The 22,005-nt window shown below is 38.1% G+C and overlaps 1 protein-coding gene and 1 long non-coding RNA gene across 3 annotated transcripts; both read right to left on the bottom strand.

The window, feature by feature from the left end:
- Positions 1-1,229: 1,229 nt before the first annotated feature.
- ext2 (exostosin glycosyltransferase 2) lies at positions 1,230-21,210 on the bottom strand. 2 transcript variants are annotated; one of them, XM_047362673.1, is made up of 15 exons: positions 21,053-21,210; positions 20,334-20,697; positions 20,025-20,248; positions 19,123-19,212; positions 18,537-18,653; positions 18,111-18,306; positions 17,198-17,337; positions 17,004-17,097; positions 13,033-13,164; positions 8,251-8,440; positions 5,966-6,132; positions 5,167-5,310; positions 3,795-3,923; positions 2,923-3,005; positions 1,230-2,401 (listed from the first exon to the last, which is right to left on the bottom strand). In XM_047362673.1, the coding sequence occupies exons 2-15, from the start codon at positions 20,646-20,648 to the stop codon at positions 2,263-2,265; spliced, it is 2,160 nt and encodes a 719-aa protein (XP_047218629.1). In that variant the 5' UTR covers positions 20,649-20,697; positions 21,053-21,210; the 3' UTR covers positions 1,230-2,262. The 2 variants fall into 2 exon arrangements, with proteins under 2 accessions (XP_047218629.1, XP_047218630.1); XM_047362674.1 differs by having other exon boundaries at positions 20,334-20,676; positions 21,053-21,207.
- LOC124866745 lies at positions 4,199-5,158 on the bottom strand. Its single transcript, XR_007037901.1, has 2 exons — positions 4,821-5,158; positions 4,199-4,721 (listed from the first exon to the last, which is right to left on the bottom strand). It is a non-coding gene; the product is annotated as an uncharacterized LOC124866745 (long non-coding RNA).
- Positions 21,211-22,005: the final 795 nt, after the last annotated feature.

Here is a 22,005-nt window from a genome sequence, read left to right as displayed (position 1 = left end):
TTTGTCTAAGGCAGAGATCCATGCACTATGTACCACTAAAATATGAATGGTATATTTACCAAATATCAACAAAACGTACGTTCTCTTTATGTTGTTCAAAGTCTTTAATGTCTGGGTAAAACATCTGTTCTCAGTTATTCGAGTAGTTACAAAGAAAATCATACATATGTGCATTTTATTCAAAATTCCAGCTCAGGGCAAACTGAGAATTTAATTTGCAGGTTTGTTTTTGTTTAATCCCATGAAAAGTTTTCAAATGAGAAAAATTCAAGACTTTTGCAGCCCTACATACAGTACCGTATTGTTTCACTGAAATTCCCTGCCACCTACTACAGCTGCAGCAAGATCACAAAGAAAACCCAAAAAGAGCAAAACTCCTCAACCCTTCATGGCCAGCCACATATATAAGCCATAATGCTGGTAGAAAATGGTAATATAAATAAACATGCAAGAACTGGTAAAACTTTGAAGTATTGATTTATATTGTATCTGTAATTAATCCTCTGTCCATTAAAAGTGGACATCATCTATCACTGGCTAATGAAAAGTCCTGGGAATATTATCGAGTACATTCTTATAAAATACTTCAACAATATTAACTATTTCTGCAGTAAAAACTATATTTTTAAGACTGTAGCTTAAAGTTTTTTTTTTTTGCAAAACACAATCTTGTATTTATTGTACAAGGCTGAAGTACAGAGCATGGCATGGCAGAAATACCTACTGGTAGGCTAGTGGAACTCCTGTGCCATAATGTTTGGGGCATTTTTCCATTCTGGTATCACTTGTCACTTTTAGTTCTAAGAAACAGATTTCAATATCAAGTGTGCCTTTTGCAAATACCTCGTTCAAAGCTGTTAAAAACCCATGAATTTGCTGCATCTTGTTGCCAGGCCCAAAAATGTTGTCATCCCCCTTGATCACATCCTAAAATCCCTCAGTATTTCAGTCCCTTTGAAGGGACTCAAGCCCTGAAATGAGATCTCACAACCAGCTTGGAGAGTTATGCTAATTGAAGCCGACGAAAATACGAACCGCACCCTTTTGAACTGCTGACATTGAACGGGGCAGATTAGGCAGCGTATATTAACAGCAGGTGACGGCCTGCAGGGAACGGTGTACCGGCCATGTCACCAAGAGACCCGCTCCGCACCATCACAGAGGAAACTAAAAGTGGTCATGAAAAACCGACCAAATGGTAAAACCACCATGAAATGCACAAAACATGTGTTAACTCGGTCTTTACTTGTAATGTATTATAAAGACATACACAGCATCACATACAAACTCACATGAAAAGGAACAATTGTGAAAATGGAAAAATAAAAACACCAGAAGGCAAAGATACATTTTAAAGACTGCAACCTTCTCAGAGTTACCGTCTACATACTGGACATGAACTGACTAACAACTAAAAAACCAAATCGTTCATGGATATAATCTCAGAATTGTTCATTAACTAATATGTAATATGTGGTCGACTGTAAGGCATACGATTAGGGCATAAAAAGTGATCAATAATAACTGAAATGATTAGGTACATAATTCAAGCAACAATTTCTTATAGAGATCTATATTCAGACATAAATATACACAGAATGAAATGTTTTCTTTGACAATATAAAAGTAGATAAAAAAAAAATCCAGTAGCTCAAATCTTTTTCCCCAAAAACCATCCCTTACTCTAAATATTAGATTTATGATCCCAGGTTTGTCTAATGGTCCAACAGGATTGTGTAATACAGAACGCATTATGAAACCTTTACTGTGCAACATCTGGGTGTCATCATAATCCATCACACTGTGAATAAAGCCTACAACGATATGTCTGAGTCATTTATCACGTTTTGTTCTTTTCTTACATTACAGCTAAAAATAATTGTGTCTGCTTTTGGAAAATGAAATGAGGAAAGGAAGAATAAAAGAACATTTTAGTTAAAGCATTATAAATTATATCATACAGCACCGCTGCAAAATGTAAATATATACAACATGGACGCTGAATCCAGAGCAGCTGGAGCATTCAGCTCCAAAACAGTAACAGTGAGACCTAGTTAACCTGACTGAGTGTTTACAAATGTAAACATTCAGGATTATCCTGCACTGTAAACGAATGTTCGCACTAGAAACTGGAAGTGACTCAAACTGAGACGGTGAACGTAGATTCTGTGGTCTGGACTGGCATCTTGACGTAAAACGAAGTTGGTGACGACTCTTGCAGTGCTGAAACTTGGACATGTCCGTATATTTGCTGCAGGTTGGTCAGAGGCTGCCGATGTTGGGGAAGCTCTTGAGTTTCTCTGGAAAGTCGTCTTTATAGAGCACTGGATCTGCACGGTGTTCCACCACCTTCAGAGGCATCGTCCCAAAAACGGATGCAAACTTATTGATGCACTCAGACCTACATATAAAAGAGATACATTACCTCTGAAACAAAGATCAAAACCTTGATCAAGTACCCTATAATGAGGAACTTCAGAAAATTAACATTAATCTTTTAACTTTAATATATTTGTATTTATTTCACTGTAGGTTTTGTCCTGCAGCAGCAAGACACTGATAACTGGGTTTATATGCTTCCTCTGCTTGGCTTCATTTAAAACTGTGACTGCCTCTTGAATCCCAAAGTGAAAAAACAAAATGGGCAGCAAATAAAGATCGATTTAAGTAACACAAACAAGGGCTTAACTGAGTGTTTTGTAATCAGAATTTCAATAACCCATTTTGGTGAAGTTTTGCTAATTCAAGTAAAATTAAAAGTGATTTAGTCTGTTTGTATAATAAAAACAACCAGTAACACATTCCTTCTTGGCAAATTAAACAAAAACAACCAATGAGGTTTCTACATACAGTCTGTTAGCATGACTGACAAAATATCAATAAATAATAAACCGATTCTGCACATTTCTAAAACGACCGTACCTCTCCACCATGTGTGTCTGGTCTAGAGACAGTCCATCAATGGCAGTACATTCAGGGCACTTGAACTTTTTCCTTGGGGTCACCTAAACAGAAACACAGCAGAGTCAAGCAATGATATTTGCACACTTTGGTGATTTGTTAGTTATCTGCTGGGCTGACGGAAGCTAATTATTATTATTTTCTTTTAAATATATTTTTTTCAGCACTAGGGGCCTTTATTTTTCATTATTCGACAGTAGGCAGACAAGAAAGAGGGGCAAAGAGAGAGGGTGAGACATTCGGCAAAGGTCGCCGGGTCCGGGACTCAAACCTGGGACGGCCGCATCGAGGACTATAGCCGCTATATGTGGTCGCACACCACCAGCGCTGCACCCGCTAGTTATTATTTTATTGGATTGGTCTGAGCAGACACAGTACCCAATGCTCTGAACTTGTGAATGTATGAGTGTGCAGAGAAAAGTGAGAGGCACAGGGAGGACTGATGGTGGGAGGGGTGATTGGAATGACAAAGCGTCTTCTGGGGAAACCTGTTAGAAGATGCGGTGGGAGGAGGGACCACGTGTGCAGGTGTAGGGAAGTGTGGATCCAATGATTTGACAGAAGGGTATGCGTAAGCCCTGGTGAGCTTAACTAAACATGCTCAGAGGGGGAGTGCCAGTGAGTGACACGCAGATAAGGGAGGTTAAGGTCCTGGCTTAAGCTCAGGGCCCCTGCACCTGGGGGGAGTCTGAGTAAGGAAGAAAAGGGGAGGAGAGGCAGTGATGTTGAAGGGTGAGAGCTGATCAGACCCAGAAATGTCTCTCTGCTATTTCAGGCTTCAGCCTTCCTCTGTAGGCTTAAAGAAGTCAGAACTGTAACAGTGATGAAAGCACCTTTATTGGGGCTTTGCCCGTGATGTTTGCCACGAGGAAGTTCATAGCAATATCTTCACAGTTCATGTGAGCGTCCACCCAGTTCTTGATGTCTCCTGGCATTTTGTATGTGTACAAATAATTGAAGTACTGAAACACAAACATATGTACAACTTGGGTTACTGCAGAAAGCTTAAGAGTGCATAAAGGACAGAATCTGCATTAAAAATAAATTCCCTAAATGAAATTTGGATTGCCCTTTGACGAGGTTTCTATTTTATTAATTACAGGCACATGTTCTCATCTAAAGTGTCTATTCAGTTGGTGGGTGAATAAACAATATTCAATTCATATATTCAACAATATATGAGAAAAATATCACAATTTCTGAAAAAAGTGTAAATTTAACTGAATTTTCAGGTTTTAAAAAGAACAATGAAAAAAAAAACCAGCTTTCAATTCCAAATAAACAAAACTAAACAAGTTTAGCTCTTACCTTCGTTTAATAAAAGTGCCTTACACACAAACGGTAAGCAAACATTATATGTCAGACATATTCCTCGACCTACATAGGTAGTTTGTGTTCGACTGGTTCACAGGATGATATTTGGGACGCAGCACTCGTCATCAGCTGAGTTGTTGAAAACAAACAATATCTTTCCGCTGTAACTTTGGTGGACCAGATTTCAGATGCTGCTCCACCACGGGTTGGGGTCATATTATAACACCTCTTCACCTACAGCAGGCGTAGCCGCTTATTCTTTTCAAAGAGGACAATCATTCTGCACAATAAGCTAGAATTTGTTTTTCCATACATTTATGTTTTGTTCCTGAAGATGTTTCCATTTGAAGGAGTCCGCTAAAGTAAGAGGCTATCATAAGGTTGCCTCCTTTCAGTTTCTTCATTTTACCGAACAGAATATGTTTTCCTTCATTCCTTCCCATCTTCTGCATACAAAATGTCAGATGAATAGTTTTAGATATCGTTTTGCAGTAAATTTAGGGCTTCTTGTTAAGTGTCAAGATTTTGTGATGGATAAGGCTTACCTTCTGGCTAACTTGCCATGGCTGTCTGTGTGGAGGAGAACTAATATCCCAGGGAGCCGCAGCAGCCAAAATACAGTACAGGCTATGAAACTGCCTTTCTCGTGAATGTCATTCTGAAGTTTAAAATACTTAAATGTGAGTTTTCTGCTAGATTATATCGAAGTTTTTCTAGATTCTGCAACATTCTGCGTTTCATAAAGAAAGCCATTCACATTGCAGAAATCACAGCTCATAAATCAATCAAACGCTGCTAAGCCACGGACTCTCTAGGAAAATACACAAGTCAAGCTTATGGGTTTTCCCTTAAAGCTGAAACAGCTGATAGTTTCTAGTTTTAACCATTTACCTTGTGGTAAAAGGCAGCTCCGGTCAGAACCATGGAAACCTCGTTGGTCCACTCAGACTCATACTTCCACTTCCCCATCTCGTGGTCCCAGAGGTGCAGCCGGCCTGGGTAGCCCACCAGCCTGTCGGGGAACTCCCTCCACACCTGGAGGAAATAGCGGGATAGCAGACAGATTGTCTGACAATTTCAGCTCAAGTTAAGCACTTCAGTTAACAGATGAATGATCCAGACTCTAAAAGAGTTTAAAAGCTCAGAGTGAACAGTTTAGCCTCAATCTACCATATGTCAGTGTCTGCTTTTTTCATCTCGGAGCCAAAAATCACAACTGAAAGCCAGTGATGGAAAGCTTAAAAGAATATATGCTTGAGCAGAGAAAAGCCTTATGACTGACTAAATATCTCAACAGCAGCAGAAAGTCTGATCCTGTTACTAAAAGCAGGGCTGCCTTGTCACCAATTTTGCCAACAATTTCATGTAATTGCCCTAAAACTGCGCACAATTTTATCAAATAAGATCTAAATGCGTTCAGGTGAAGATGCAGTGGAGAGTGGAGCCGAGCAGGTATGTGGATATGGAAAGCATCAGCTGCAGACCCGTCATCCTTCCCTCTACATCAAACACATTTAGCAGCCCGTCAAATCTCCACATAGAGGAGAAGGAGACTGTAATATCTCAGAGTGACCTGTTTGTCTGGGATCAACTTGAAGAGAATTCCTGTAAAATTCCTGCCGTCAGGAAAATTATGATGAGAACATATGAAAGCTTAAAAAAAAATAATAAAAAAGTGTACATTTCTTACCTCATAGCCAAACTGCAATTCATCAGATGTTAGCATGATGATGTCATCATCAATCGCCAGCACAGCTTCCGTTTCAATCTCGTCGTAGGGGAAGAAACGGTTGCTTAGCTTGTTCTCCTTGGTTCGCACCACTTTTAGAGGGACACCAACCTTTGGCCAGAGAGACTCTAAAATAATAAAATAAATATACAAAAAATGGAAAAGTGTGTCGTTATAGCTCAAAGCACCTTGAATATGATGTTTATTTTTCGGCCTTCTCGTCATTTTTTAACAAAACAAGTCATTTGAAAAAAACATTACACTGCGATAAAACAGTTAACAGGTGCTTTTATGCACTTTACAAAACTGGAAACGTGTAAATATTAGCGTCAGGAGCAGGGTTTATAAATTTATCACCGGCAGTGGAAAGAAGTGATTTGAGAGTTCAACGTTTTTCACCGACTCATATTGTTACACAAACCTCAAGCATGTGCAAATCTAACCACACTTCAATCCCTCATGGGGCGGATCAGCAGCGTTTTTATCCATGTGTTTTTTTGGGCAAGATTTCAAAGATCTTGGACAGTGTCCATGGCACGGACTGAAGCAGAGAGAGATCACACAGAATGTGTCCCCTCGTTAATGTAGTGACTGGAGCCTGGCAGCCAATAAGAGAAGCCCAAGTCCGTCTAACCATGTCTGAGGTCTGCTGTCAAAATCTATTGTCAGTAGAGCTGAAATGTTAAATGCTCAGAAATTCTCCTTTCGTTCTCCCCTTGTTGCTATGATTCCTCCTTTCATTTCCAAGGTTGGAACGAGATGGTAAGACTGAGGGAATTGTGGGATATTATGTGATTTTAAAGCATTTCTGCATCAAAAACCCGTGTTTAAAACCCAACAAACCAAACCTTCATGTTGTGAGGATTTGGCTTTGATTTTCATGTGTTCTGCAATGATTGCAGCCATGCAAGGTCATCTCAGCAGCTGCACAGAAACAAGTAGAGACAAGTTGACAAAGAGAATGTAATTTAAATGTGTGCGAAAACATGTTTAAAAAAACAAAAACAAAATGGGAACTTGTAAACCCATTGATTCGCGGTTTGTTGTGGGTGGTGAAGAAAACTGCCTTCATACTGGCTTGTGCCCCATGGGTGTGACCTGTCAACGGCCTCTATTTAACTCTAAAGTTGCAGCCAGGCGTCGATGATGCCTCTAATAAAAAAAGCGAACAGAGTCACAAGAGAACACTTCAAAGTTGTCTTTCTACTGACGCACTTTATGTACAGCAGCACAGATTTCATTTGTGGTTCATAAAGTCTTTGTCTGAGTTAAAGTAACTATACTTTAACCCTTATTTGGAGTGAAATATTGGACCATGCAGTGAAATAAACAACTGATTCACAGTAACCAACTTCTGATATGGAAAAAAACTTATGAAAGGGATGGACAGATCGTGATATTATCAGGGTGTTTCTTAGATCTTTTCTATGTTTTACATCCACTAGGTGTTTTAGTTACACTGGACCTGTTACATTTCCACCAAAAAGATCGAACATTTAAAACATGTTTCGATGTAGATTTTTAAAATATGATAGTACATTTTAATAATGCACAAAAAACTGACATATTTCAATTTATTCTAATTTTGCGATACAAAAGGAGAATAAATAGATTTTTTATAAGTTGGCTAAGTATATTTATTATTATTCAGTTTTTATAAAGTGAAGTTCTGTTAACATATTATTGTTAATATGTTTTCCATAGCTGTATTTTTAAGATGTCGTATCACAGTGGGCTTCTGGGAAAATTCGTACATCCTCACATGTGGTGGGAAGCTAACAAGCTAGCCAGAGCTATCCATTAGCCTCAGCAGCTGATTGAAAATCATCTTGACAGACTAGCCAATAACCATGATACCTAGAAATCACAGGAACATACAGTCTTCTTCCCGAAGTTTACTCGGTTCTAGCCGGAGCGCACCACGGGTCACAGCTGATCTGGCCGTTAGACACAGCTGGCAGGCTCAGCCAAGGTAGCTCCACATAGAAACACGAATTTATCTAAATTGCCAAAGTCACCAAAAAAAAAAGAAAAAAAAAAAAGACATTGAACATCTGACTGTTGGCCACCAACCATTCCGAGGACTTATTTAACTTTTAACAATCTCGCTGTAATAAGAGATCTTTGTAGGATTATCAAACATATCTTCATAGAACCTTACTTCAAAAAAATCTGAACTAACCCTTTAAGACCCCAACCCAAGTGTTTTTTTTTTTGTTTTTTTTAAAGGAACCCGATCCACTTACCTTCAGGAGGACTCTTATTCTGATTATTCCAAACTACCAACAATTTAGCCAAGCTTGGCACCTTCGAAATCTCAGTGATGACCCGGAACAGACTCTCAACGCGGTCATAGGTCAGCACGACTGCCGTAAACCCCGGAGCTCTTGGAGGGATAAGTGGAAGGAAAAGTGGGCTGTTTACACTGGACCACTTCTGCACAAGAAAGGAAACAAAGAAAAACATGGGCTACCATCTCTGTTCATTTACTGCTTTTACTGCCAATAAAAAAATAAAACACGTTTTACTTCTTTTTCATGATTGATTTTCTTATCAGATGATCTATAGTTGTACTCAACTTGACCGTGAACTCTAGGGGTATAACAGCATTCATATTTTATAACAGGAAATATGGATATGGGCCTTTTAGGTTCAGCACCAGTGTACCTAAAAAACACAGTCAACTTGAAAAAAAAAAAAAAAAAAAAACAAACCACACAAAAACAATAAAACTGCATGGGGGGAAAAAATGGGTTCTGGTCACTGTTCATCATTTTCTACATTGCAGTCTTTGTCTTTTCATACCCGGGTTTTTCTGAATACGAAAAGAAACCACCAAATATTTTGTACCCAGTTCACTGGTAAACGATTTAAAGTCATTTCCTACAATCTGCTCTCATCTACCAGCAGGAGGTCACTCATAGATGTTTTTGCTTCAATGGGAGTAATAATCACATGTATGTCATAAGGAGTCAGCTGGCCACAAAGTTTATCAGAACTACAATCAATGACATTTTTATATTTTTTAAAGATGTTATATTAAGCCCTGCACTATAAAAGTAAACAGTTTATTTAGATAATTACTGACCTCAAAGGTCTGAACTACCAGGAGAAACACACTGTTTTTCAATGGCCAAATACTTGGGTATCAACTGTATGTTATAGGTATAAAAACGGAAGCTGGTCCAAAGGAAACAGCAACAGATTGGTAAATTATGAGGTTAAATCCCTAGACCCAAACACAGAAACTATTACTGAGTGCTGAGATAAGGTGTGTACTCCGCTCTAGAGCCAACCTTATTTTTTACCTTAAGAAACACACAAAAACAAACTCTGCTGCTCTAGGCATTCAAATTCCCCTCACGAACAAGGAGCCTTCATAGTAGTAGACATGCGAGCATTCTCCGTTGTCAAGAAAAGTGGTTTTAAACAAATGCTGAAAGTAACAGAGCCAAACGATGAAATTTCCTCTCGTCAGCATTTAACCAACTAATTAGAGCAGCTTTATACAGCTTTATGCAAGCAAAAATGAAACTGAAAGCTGCCATGCGGACTTATGTACATTTTCTTTGTCCTTGCATGCTGCGCTGCACATCAGTAGACTTTTTATTGTAAACAATCAAGTTTTCCACAAGGTCTAATGTATAACTGTGGTGGAAAGAATAAGATAATCCAAGCACAGTTATGGGGAAAATCACTCAGTCGGGTTCATCAAAATAATATTGTACAAGATTAAGAGAGCAGAATCCATCAGAGTCCGACTCACGAAATGCTGCGCAGTTCTTTAATAATCAATGACAGAGGGTGTGAAAATATTTACGAGACAGACTTTGAGAACTAGAAGTTACTGTGAGGACTGTCCATAAGTCCATAAGCATAATAGAAATAAAACATAACATTGGCCATAAGTTCAACCCAGTCATGTGACTTCAGTAAGGATAAAAGTTCCCATCACAATAACCAAGAGCTGATGATGTGACGACTAAAAGAAGTGTAAAAGAAAATTTTTGAAACAGTTTTTATTTTAGAAGAAATTTTAGAAAAAAAAAAAAAAAAAATCTAAAAATATTTTTTTTTTATTGTTTTTACAGGTAAAAAAAAAAAAGATCTGCCATTATTTGCCCCCAACTGCACCAGAAAAAAGGAAAATCTTCCAGTTAAAGAGCAGAGCAAACATCTGGGCAGTAAGCAAGATCAGGAGGGAGCTTGAAAACAAGTAAAGCCAGTTATTTATGTGTACCTACTGCTTGCCATGTCATTTTAACAAGGAAAGTCTTACGGGAAGAAGGGAAAACACGAGACAGAGATGAGAAGTGGCTGGAAGTAAGAGAAAACAGTAAAAGAGCAAAGTTTATCAGGTTGTGACTTGCAGTCGTCAGTATAAAGCTTTTCTTTTATTGCTGCCTTTTAAATTTAGCCTGTAAATCCTGAAAGTCACACTGACTCCAGGTCAGATCAAATAACACAGTGAGCCGATGGACGCAACAGGAGTTTTCTAAAGATAATAATAAACTTTAAAAGTTTCTTTTTACTTGGACTACAATTCAAACTGTTGTTAGTGACTGCTCTAAAAATAAATTTACATATTAAAAAGGTAATGTTTTTTGAGGGACATAAAAAAATAAAACTCTCTCTTCCTGGAATCAATAAAGTGCAATTCAGGAAAACATGACGCCCTGCATTAAAGGCTCAAGAACTTTTTCCCCATTTTATGACAATCTTTTAGCACAACTAAAAGAAAAAAACAAAAAAACACCATGGGTTTCTTGAAGTTCATATGAACCCCGTTTCTCCTCTGGTCCCGCTTGGCCATAGAGTGATTATGTGGCTCTTTTCACAACATCAACACGGGTCTGTCAACGCAGACGCAATCGCTCACTTTTACACATCAGTCGCTCCGCCACTAATAAAATTTCACTTTACTGGCAAGTGGAAACCTTCCTGTGGTCGTTGTCACATTGTCATACAAAAACCGTGTGTAGGGGGGGATAAATAAAGCAGCACATATACAGATGCATAAAAGCAGAGTAGAACAGGCTGAGAGCACTTAAGTCATTTGTCAAACGGAATAAATTAGATGAAAAGAAAGCCCCAGTTCAATACGTTACAGCAGTATGTTTTATAACAAAGAAATGTGCCTGAAAAGAGGATTTTGATTTGTCTGGTTCTTCTTCCATCCTGGAAACCTTCAAAACGCAAAGAAATTAGAAATGACATTAAATGTAGTATGACTAAATTTATAAAACATCTATGTTTGCCTGGAGATGTTAAAGTTAAGGAGCATGAACACATTTTATAAAACTGATTTGCTGTAAGTGTAATAAGATCAAACATGAACATGGTATATTTGTGCCTCACCTCTACTTCAACCAACAGAGCCAAAAGAAAATGACTGTTTTGCATTTTGTTTTCAAAGCTAATTAAATGTTTATGGTCATAATGCGTAAAAAAGAAATATAACACATAGCTATTTTTACAAGAGATGCACTAATCAGGCTTTTCATGACCAATACATTTCTTTAAGGTTTGACAATTTTGACTCATTCAGATTGTTTTTTCTTCTAAGAAATGTAACACATTAAAAGAGAAAAACAAATCTTGCAGGTTGTTAGATGGAGGTAATAGTTTGGAATTACATATAATGAAATAATTATAATATTATCACTGTTCATGTATGAAATCATGAGTCTAACCTTTTATTTAAATTTTAATAAACTCAAAAAGTGCAGAAAGGTATGTTCTGTTGGTTGAGCCATTTTTAGACTCCATAGCTGTAAAGCATTAGATCTGCCGATCACTGTTTACACCCAATCAGATGAATAAAGCTGATCTCTAGCAGACACATAATTAATTTAATGGTCAACTGTTTTTAAACATGAATACCTTCTGCAGATCTTTCCCCCCGACCTAAAAGAGAAAAATTGCAAACAGCGGCTTGTCCCATATTATGAAAACTCCACACTCCAAAAGCACCCTCAGTCCTGGGAAATGTGTTTTTAATTACCACCCGAAACACTTGAGGAGGAGAGGCGGAAAAACGTCTGCCTGATTTATATAGTGCTGCATGCATGTTCTTCTCACCATCCATCCACCGAATCCATCAAGAGAACACTTCATCTCCAATCTTAGGGAGGAATGGCCAAAGGTCTGTTCACCAGGGTAATTAACCTCCTCTGTGTCTGGAAAAACCTTGTGGCCACAGGATAACGCTACAGATTTGACTGGAGGCTAGTATGCTCTGACAGAACAGTTAAATGGGAAAAGTCAAGTGTAACTGCTGAATACAAGCTACCTGCTTGTCTGCAATGAAAGAAAACAAAAAAAAAAACCATCTAGTTTCCTCCGCAGATCACCTCTAAAATTTAAGAACTTAATGCATATATAGCACTTAAATTACAGCAATTTCCAATATCTAATTAATTACTTTATGTGTCCACAAACATGCTGACATGCACACTCCTCTAACCTACAGACAGAGCTTGGAGGAGTCTCCAGATTAAACCAGGCTGATTAACAACTCCTGAGAGATGGCCGCCCAGCCAACATGTCTGCTGCCACAACCAAAGCAACACACACACAAACACACACCCAAACCGTTCTTCACGTCCAGAATACTCTCTATAAACAGTGACTAAGACGTACAGGAACTTATTTCTCACCGCAGATGAGGCATCCCCCTATTGCAGAACTGCTGACACAAACTGGCTGCTGAGAGCTTTCTGGTTGTACACCCAACAGTGAGGTGCTGCATCTGTGGTGCTTTACAAAGAGACGCAGCTTCTACTGTCACTTTACTACACAGGCTATGATTCATAGCACACAGGAGAGAGGGGAAAGCTCATGTGGCACTGTGAGTGTCTGTAAGGCAAAAGCTTCAATCTTGATGAGTGTCATTCAGACGTCTGCCATAAAAACAAACCCTTCTGAGAAGAAAAATGGCTGAATGTAAGACTTTTAAAGCCAACAAAAGACACAAGTACAATTTTAGAAAACAACAAAGCTAAATACAAATATACACGCGTACATACCACAACAGGTGGATTGTTCCACTGCTCATAAGTACGTGCAGCATATGGGTAAATGCGGTCATTGATGATCTGGAGCGTGGTCAAGCCAATAGCTTTCATGGAGTTGAAGTAGGCCTCCCAGAACCAACGGGCCTAAAAAACAAGGGAAAAAGACTAAAATCTATTAGCAGAAACAAAAATGAAAAACAATGCAAAAGGAGAATAAACATATGTGTACATGTATATATGTGCATATATATGTAACATATATGTAACCATTAGTGTTGATTTGCACACAAAAAAAAAACTCAACAAGGCCAGGAATTAAGACCAGCTAATTGTTGCTGGTGATCGCAGGTCTCCAGACGTGAGTGGAAGAAAATAAAATATACGGCACAGGAGTCACATGAGCTCATTAGCAGACGACAAAGCAACCAGAGGTTGATTTTTAAACAAACAAATTCCAGTATTATCAAAACATCATCAAAAGAGGAAGAAACATTCCTGGCTGCTATGATCACAATGTCCTTGGAAGACATTTTTTTTTTTTTTAAATAAACATGTTTTCTCTCATAGGCAAAACCTATCCCAGTATTTCATTTAGCTGTGAGTATGAAGCTTTCGCTTGTTTTTATTCTGATATCTCCCCACTTTCTACAATCCCTACAGAAGATAGCACCACAATAACGTCATTACAGTGGTGTCCCCCCCACTCCCCCTTGGTCTTCAGCTGCTCTTCTGAAGCCCTATGAAATCTCTCCATTCTGTCTGTTTTCTTTCAGCAGATCACTGTTTGGATACCAAACTTTCTGATGAGTGAACTCTTCACCCATATCTTAATCTTCTCACGTAGGGCGCCGGATTCCTCACAATTTGATTCACATTTTGATTGCAGCCAGACTGAAGGCCTCTAAAATAATATCTGTGAGCTGAATCTGTGGGTTAATGAGTGTTTAAGTTTTGTTTTGCAGAAACTCCAATAGTCAGATCAGAGGTGAGAACAAAAAACTAGAAGAGTTAATAAAGCTTTGAATCACAATTTACCAAGGGGATTAGGTTAGAGAAATATTTCATCATCCCCATAGACAGAGGACAACTAGAGAACAATAATATTTCTTCCTCCTAATGCAGCCCATGCTCATGTTATTAGCTAATGAGGCTGCCCTTTGTAAACATTTGGTCAGGACCTAAATCACAAAATTCTGTGCAGGGAATGAGTTGTACAAAAGCACAAAAACAGGGTTTCGTTTTACAGCGGGGGTTGAAGTGTATCTAGAAAGACTTTCTAATCTCAGGGGCCTATAAATCAACCGGTGATGATAGTTTCTTTTCCGACCGGGAGGAGGTAGAAAGAAAACTGTGCAGAACCCGGGGCCCCCATCGCAATGCTCCACCCCATCCCATTCCCAGCAGGAATTTTTATGAGAAAAAAAAAGAAGAACAGACACCATCCCCTAATCTTCCTTCGGCTGCTTTTAGCCTAGGGTTGAATGGAAAACAGTTTATCTACAAAAAATAAATACATCAATTATAATGCACCAAGAACAAATATAAAAAGGTAATACAACTACACACACTAAAAAAAAAAAAGCGTAACTTTTAGCAAATAATATACAAAAAGTCAACCAATTATCTGATGTATTGAATGCTTTGTTAAAAGGCGTAAATATGTAATTCAACAAAACCAGTTTAGTGTTATTCATGTTTAAAGAGCCCCAAATGCTCTCACCTTTGGTGCTTATGATGCTTAATTATAGAAACATGCAGAAAAATAAATATTCATATATAGAAACTGCATCACTTTCTTTAACCAGTAGACCAGTGCCTGACAAATGGTTGGACCTATTGGTCAAAAATGGGAGCAGGCAAAGTGTCGACAGAACAAAATCTGCAGTTAACACAAATCTGGGCTTCCCCTGTGAATTAGGAGATATATGAGCAGTTAACTTTTAACTGTGATTAAAATGTCCCCACACACACACACACACACACACACACACACACACACACACACACACACACACACACACACACACACACACACACCTTTGTTCATTAGTTATAACCATGCTGCCATCATACAGTGACATACAGATAAAATGTTGCCAATAAGGTAACCAGACTACATACAAGGGTGATTAACATTGATATGCATATTTTCTAGCTTTAAATATTAAATAAATATTACATAATCAACTGCATTCTTAAAACATTCCTCTGCACACTCACATCTACACGGTAAATCATCAAATGAAAATCAACCCACATTAAATTGGCTAAAACTAACAACACTTCAGCCTCAGAGGACCACAGTTAAACACTGCTGTTAAAGGAGCGGTTGTTATAATAGACTCCCAGAGCTAAAGAGCCCTTGGTTTCAGTAATTGCTGAATTCCCAACAGGAAGAGGTGCACCATGGGATAGTGTTTGCCTCACTTCAGATCTCGTATGTAACTTGAGGTGTAGGTTCTGATGGTGTCTATATTTGTCTGTGTTTGCCAATAAGCAGAGTGGGAAGAATGGTACACAAGCACAGTTCATAATGGACATTTTTGCCCTTCAATTAAATGATCTAAATGGGTTACATCACCTCTAAATTTATAATGCATCTTTTAGGTCGGAATAAAAGGTAAAAGAAAATTGTGGTCTTTCAATTCAAATAAAATGTATTTATAAAAACAAATTATATCCCTGTTTGATCACTGAAATGGAAGGCATCTGACTAATACAAATCAACAGAAAATTATGAATTGTTCTTTTTTACCGAGTGACGCTTTAATTAATTAATTAAGTTACGTTTGACGACCAAACCACCAAGACCCTGAATTCTTTCCAATTACTTTTGTTCATCTTTATTCTTCTTTGCTATTGTTATTCTGCTGCCTGTCGACTTCTGAAAAGGAAAAATATAACAATGATAAAATTAACAAGACCTTAAAAAAAAAAAAAAGAGTGGTATCCTGTTATGTAACAGTTTAGCTCATTCCTTTTTGATCTAAAGTTTTACTTCAAACACAGAAATACAACAAAAACATGGGCTACTTAGCCCTCTGCTGGCAGAAATAAAGAAATACATTAGATCCACTATATTCAAAATCATTTTACCAACCCTCACTTCAATTTTTTGGTTTGCTCTACAGTTGCATTACAGTCAACACTGGCTTTGTCATGTTTTAAAAAAGGCTGTCAATGGGTTTCCAAGAGTATGCACAAATTTATTGGTTTTGATCAGTTAAGATAATATTAGGATAAACCTGCCTTAAAGCGTTGTTTTATAATGTCACAACACACTGCTGTATTTAGTGCTTGTTTTATTGATTCGTGTTTTGGCTAAAAATCAGTTTGTAACAAATTAATCTTTGAAACAAAGACGTATTCAATACTGTTCAGCAGCTGATATAGAAAACAATGAGATATATGCTGCCTCAATAGATGTGAGCTGTCCACAACCGTTTACCCCCAGGAAACTCTCCAACCATGTGTTTGAGCTGTTATGGTGTAATCCAAGGCTTGGCCTAAAACGTCTGTTTGGCCCGTATAATTGGTAAATGGATAAGAGTTGATAGAAGAGAATGGGGAGCCGCGGAAGTGGTGCACTGCTCTCACCTCTGTTTATTGTGGCTCAAGGCAGATATCAAATGAAAAGAGAGCGAGCCTTACTCCCCGTATTTCACTCGAGCTAAAATAAACAGTTAATTCTTCTACAAGCCTTTTAAAATCTACACTGAGTAAGAGAGGAAATTCAAACTTATAGAAAGTGAAGTTTGAATCCAAATTCCTGTCTTTTGGGCATCTTGTCAAATTTGTTTTGGCTTCTACAAGTAGAACTGGCAAAGGGGGTAAACTTTTTAAGATGCAGACACCTCTTGGACATTACTTCCCAATGTAGTGAGAGCACCAATATCCACTTGGACAATTACATTTCTAATCCCTAGGAGCTTCACGCAAGTTGGCTAAGGGGTGTTTTCCTTTCTGTGTGAAACGGCTTTTACCTGTCTCTGCATCTCCTCAACTTGTCTATGAGGAATGCTCTTCAGGATGGTGTACATCTCTGACAATTTCTCTTCTGGAATAACCACAGAGGCCCTGCACAGCAAAAGAAAAAAGAAATAAAATTCATAAAATGTAAACACATTTGCGTGCCCCCCTCCCCACCCCCCAAAAAAACATTAAGACTAAGGCGGACCTTTTCCAGTCAAGCACTTCAGAGAATGGAAGAATGTAGGAGTCAGCCAGGATGACAGGGACACAGCCAGCCTGAAGAACATCACTGAGAGCAGCTTGACCCAGGCGTGCCCCTCGCAAAACCACACAGAAAGATGACTCCTGTGGAGACAATTCAGGATCAAACCATGTAAAAGACAAGGTGTTTATGTCTGGACAATTACCAAGAAGCTGAAATATATTTTAACCATGAGTCTTCCAAAGTCCAATGAGATCTAAGGAGATAGATGAATTAGATAAACTGATATCACTAAAAGGAAAATAATTGCTCGTTTTGAGAATGTCAGGCAGCTTTAGAGTCCGAACCAGAAAGTTCACTTCAGCTGAGCCAACCCTGCCACTTTACATGTTTCTATAGACCTGCGGGTGCAGCATGGAAGTGTTTTAGTTAAAAAGTATATTCTAAAATAATCTAATAATTTATTGAGAAATTGTTTAATAAATACAATCATGGAAAAAATGAAAAGAAAAACACCCCCATTGAATTCTAGGGTGTACTGAATTCATTTATTTTTATGCATATGTAGGGTTTTTTTTTTTAACAACCTGACAAAAAGACATATTATTCATGTTAATAACCAAAACTAAAAGTGTCTGTATTTTTTATTTTTACAATCATACCTGGAAATATGAAGTATCAATTTGCAGAATTAATGTAAAATGCTAACACAAATCATTCCAGCCGAGGTGAAGCTAATGTTTACACCTCAAAAAGGTCCATTGTTAGAGTTCTCAAATGCAAACTAGTGAACTGATCAAACATTTCAGAATAAAGCCGCCAATCCACTCATGATACCAATAAAATACAAAATAATAAATTTGCTAAAGATTAAACAAAGTGTTCAGGGGAGTACAAACAGGATTGAGTTTCTCACCTGCAGTATCTGTGGGTAGTCATACACCTGCCCTTTGTAACACCGCTTCCGTGCAGAGGCAGCTCCTTGGGAAAGGTTGCTGCACTTGTCTAGCAGGAGCAGGGCTTCTCCATTTTCTTCCTTCAAACGCTCTAGTTCAGCACGATACTCTCTATGAATTGCTGTTTGAGAGGATAGAATGAAGTAGTGCCTTGGCCTGGACAAAAAGAGACAAGAAATTAAAGTGATGTTGACATTAGGCAGTTATTTAGTCAGCTGATTACAATGAATAATTATCTTAATCAAATCTGGCTTAAAGCAATGTGAAACTTGTAACTTTATGTAACTTTTTTACATTGGCCAACCACAAACACTGCTGATAGAGAGGTTATTTAGGAATGATTTCACACTGGAGATCGTAAAAGTTAATGTTTGACATCTGCTCACCCAGGCTGTCGTTCAGGAAGCACAACATCTGCAGAAAGAGGACTGTAGACCGGGATGCTGACATCATAACCTTGTCTGTAGGTCCATGTGGAGAAACCGCCTCCTGCCAAAAGGGCTCTAACACAACAAAGTAGGACAGTAAATCAGCTTCCAAACAATGAGGTTCTCCAGCAGAAACTCAAACAGCATTAAAAAAAGTGTTCAACTTCCTTTTTTAATATCAAAATATTTGCATAGTGTGGCCACTTTGCTGAAGGAAATGAGCATTTAAAAATTAAGTAAGGCTTAATGACCTTATCCTGATGTTACAGATGTTTTGCCACAGTTGATAAGGACATTCTATACTCACAGGCGAATAATAGGGGGAAACAGTTTACCACAGACCTGTGGTTCAGATGAGGCTATATACCAAATGGATTCCAGCTGGATAAACTTAAAATTTCCCCAGGCTAAATGCAGTAGTATCTAAAGTCTGAATGTTCATAACACTGACAGCTTCCATCCAAAACAATTATTTTTATCCGCAGGATATATTCTGGCAGGTTTTTCATGAAATATTGACTGGAACACCCATATACTTAGCTACCTGTCCCTGGGCACATCCAGAGCAGTGTTGTAGTCAGGGGGACCTCCAGGCAACATGTTGAAAAGCAAATGATTCATCCCTTTGTCCCATCTACCGAAAAATAAATAAGTTTAGTGCAGGGAGAAAATAATTGCTTAAGCTAGATAAAACATGTTATTAAAATAGCTGCAAACACTGTGATGTGTGGCTTTAAATGATTGCATCATTATAACTCATTCTGAGAACTGTTTAACATTTTAAGGAAGTTTTAATTCAATCTGAACATTATAAAAAGGTACTTCAATAGATTTTCCCAGTCTGCATATTGTACACCAATCAGTCACAGCATTACGAGGAAGCCAAAAGTTGGTTCTGGCATTCAAGTATCATCAATATAGTTGCTGATGCAAACTGATACCCGTGTTTTTGCCAGTTGGATTCCTGACAGAACAGGAAACACAATGACAATGAAATATTTTTCCACTTGGAAGAACGCATTGCAGGAGATTTCTGCAACTGATGGATATTTTAGTCACCAAGATGCTAAAGCTCACAGAGAGTCGCAGAGTCATTGTAATGATAGCTACATTTTAATTTGGCCCTTTTCCCCCCTTTAAATCTTTAATGACTTTCAAATTATAGAGTTTGTATTGACTTACTCTCAAAATGCATACACAGACACAGGTAGCAATCTACTTGCAAACAACTTTACATAGAAATGTAAAAAAACAATAATAAATGTCACAATTTTTAGATACTACAAGACTCAGAAAAAAAGCAATAAACACAATGGAAAAATATTCTGATAGTTTCTTCATGGCAATCTTTGAAAGAACATTTTTTTCTGTCCAAAAAACACAGCATGAGCACAAAATAATGGGACCCCTAAAACCAGTTAGGTCGAGTCTGCTGCGATTATTTACCTGGGTAGCAGAGCCAGGGCCTGGGCAGTCTCTCTAATACGAATGGAGTTCTGATTGAGAACATCAATAGATGGAATGAATAGACAGGCTCTGGTAACATCATCGGTGTAAAAGTCACTGTCTGAGATGGCACTGAGCAGGTCGTTGTATTCTCGTGACAGTCCAGTGCTGCTGATGGGAACTCCAAATTCGTCCACAAACCTCTGAAGAGGATAGATGTAGACCTACAGAAAGTTTCAAATTCAACTCTGAATCAAAACTGAACACAAAATACATACTGAATCTAAATGATCTGACAGTTTAACCTACCTTGATTTTGTTCTTGGGGTTGTAGCCACATCTGTATACATCAAAACATGTGTGCATTCGACAGCTTAGGTCCCCCCTCTCAGGTAAGAGGCTGGATACAGGCAGTCGGATAAGAGGGGCGTCGTGTACGCTCCCCTTTTCAAGTGTCCATTCAGCTGAAGACTCGATAGAGTGAGGCCAAAACTGGAACATCCCGGTGGCAATCAATCCGAGCAGTACAACGGAGAAGAGGGCGATGTAGTAGATGCGATGTTTGGTTTTCATTCGCGGGATTAGGGCAGGGCCCCGAGAGCTGTACTTCCCTGAGGCATACATGGCTGATGCCCCTCCGTCAGATCAGCCGCTGTAAAAAGATTCTTCTGTTCTGGAGATTCATACATTTACAGTATAATTACCATTCCGGCTCTACGAGAAGCGATATGAATAATGAACTAATTACATACGTTCGCTAAAATTTAAATTCTCGAAGTCACCTTTAACGAGATACCGTTTAGAGTATATAATATGAAAACTAAATAAAATGATTTAAAATTAACTATAAGGTTTAACAATGTTTAGGCGGTAAAAAACAAAAAATCTGAACACTATCTTGGCTAACAGCAGCTAGCGTAAACTAGCGGTTGGCTTGTTTAGATCAATAACAAATATGAAATATGAAAACATGAGTGAAAGAGACAACCGTCTCTTCTTTCTCAATAGAAACCGTTCTGTTCACATACCAAGACGTTGAACAGAAGTGTCGATTCAGTCTTCATCCATTGCCGCAGTAAGAGAGCAGGGTAGATAACAAAAACAATGTTAATGCTAACCTAGCTCTGCGCTAACGCTAACCTTTCCGGGATCTGCAGGAAGTTCTTCTTCTGTTTTTTTATGACGGTTGACAAAAAACTATGGCCACCTTTTTCTTCTTTGCCTCAGAAAGAACCGTCTCAGCATAAAAGCTAAGCAGAGCACCTCCCTCTGGTTGGAAACTGGGATACGAACATAGGCACACAGTTTGTGTGCAAACACACTTCAACTCATTTACAGATTAATAAATGTTACCATTACCACCTTTTCTTATAGTACATAAAATGCAGGTTTCTTTCTGACAAGTAAATAGGTGTAACTATTTAAAATAGAAACCCAATATTATCCAAAAATTAATGGGAAGTATAAGTATTAAACTGCTCAACGCAGTTTTAATATTGTATGAATTAAATTTGGATTCAATTCAAGTTTTTAATCATAACAGCACACTCCTATCCTACATTATTTAAATATGACATAATTTAAAGATTACAATAATTGCTTTAGTTCTAGGCTGAAAAGCAAATCTTTCCCAGCCTCCCAGCAAACACAATTTAAATACACTGAATTTCAAGACTATGGTTCAAGGAAAAGTACAAAAAAAAAAAGCATTTACACGTTAATTTCATTGATTTATTTAGCTAATAAGAAAGCCTAGGATTTTCTTTTGTGGGGTCTGTGTAGTACCTGTAAACTGGAAATTGATCCTAGAAGTAACTGAAAATTTTGAAAAAAACAATTTCACCTCTAATGATACTGACCTGCGGTGACCTTTCCCAACTAAAGCGTATCTCTTAATCAAACATCTGAAAACTGGCACAGAGATTTATAAATTACCATATACTGTACATATCCACACTGGTGATACATTTTGACCCCTTTT

Source organism: Girardinichthys multiradiatus, chromosome 4 (assembly GCF_021462225.1).
Source record: "Girardinichthys multiradiatus isolate DD_20200921_A chromosome 4, DD_fGirMul_XY1, whole genome shotgun sequence".
Classification (NCBI taxonomy): Eukaryota; Metazoa; Chordata; class Actinopteri; order Cyprinodontiformes; family Goodeidae; genus Girardinichthys; species Girardinichthys multiradiatus.
Note: the sequence above shows the minus strand (reverse complement) of the source record. Positions and strands in the feature narration are given on the sequence as shown.

Coding starts and splice junctions, on each gene's coding strand:
- ext2 (XM_047362673.1), bottom strand. CDS start 20,648: ATGTATGCCTCAGGGAAGTACAGCTCTCGGGGCCCTGCCCTAATCCCG. Junction 13,165..17,003: donor TTGAGGAGATGCAGAGACAG/GTAAAAGCCGTT, acceptor CTTGTTTTTTAG/GCCCGTTGGTTCTGGGAGGC. Junction 3,924..5,166: donor GAGCTGCCTTTTACCACAAG/GTAAATGGTTAA, acceptor TTTGTGTTTCAG/TACTTCAATTATTTGTACAC.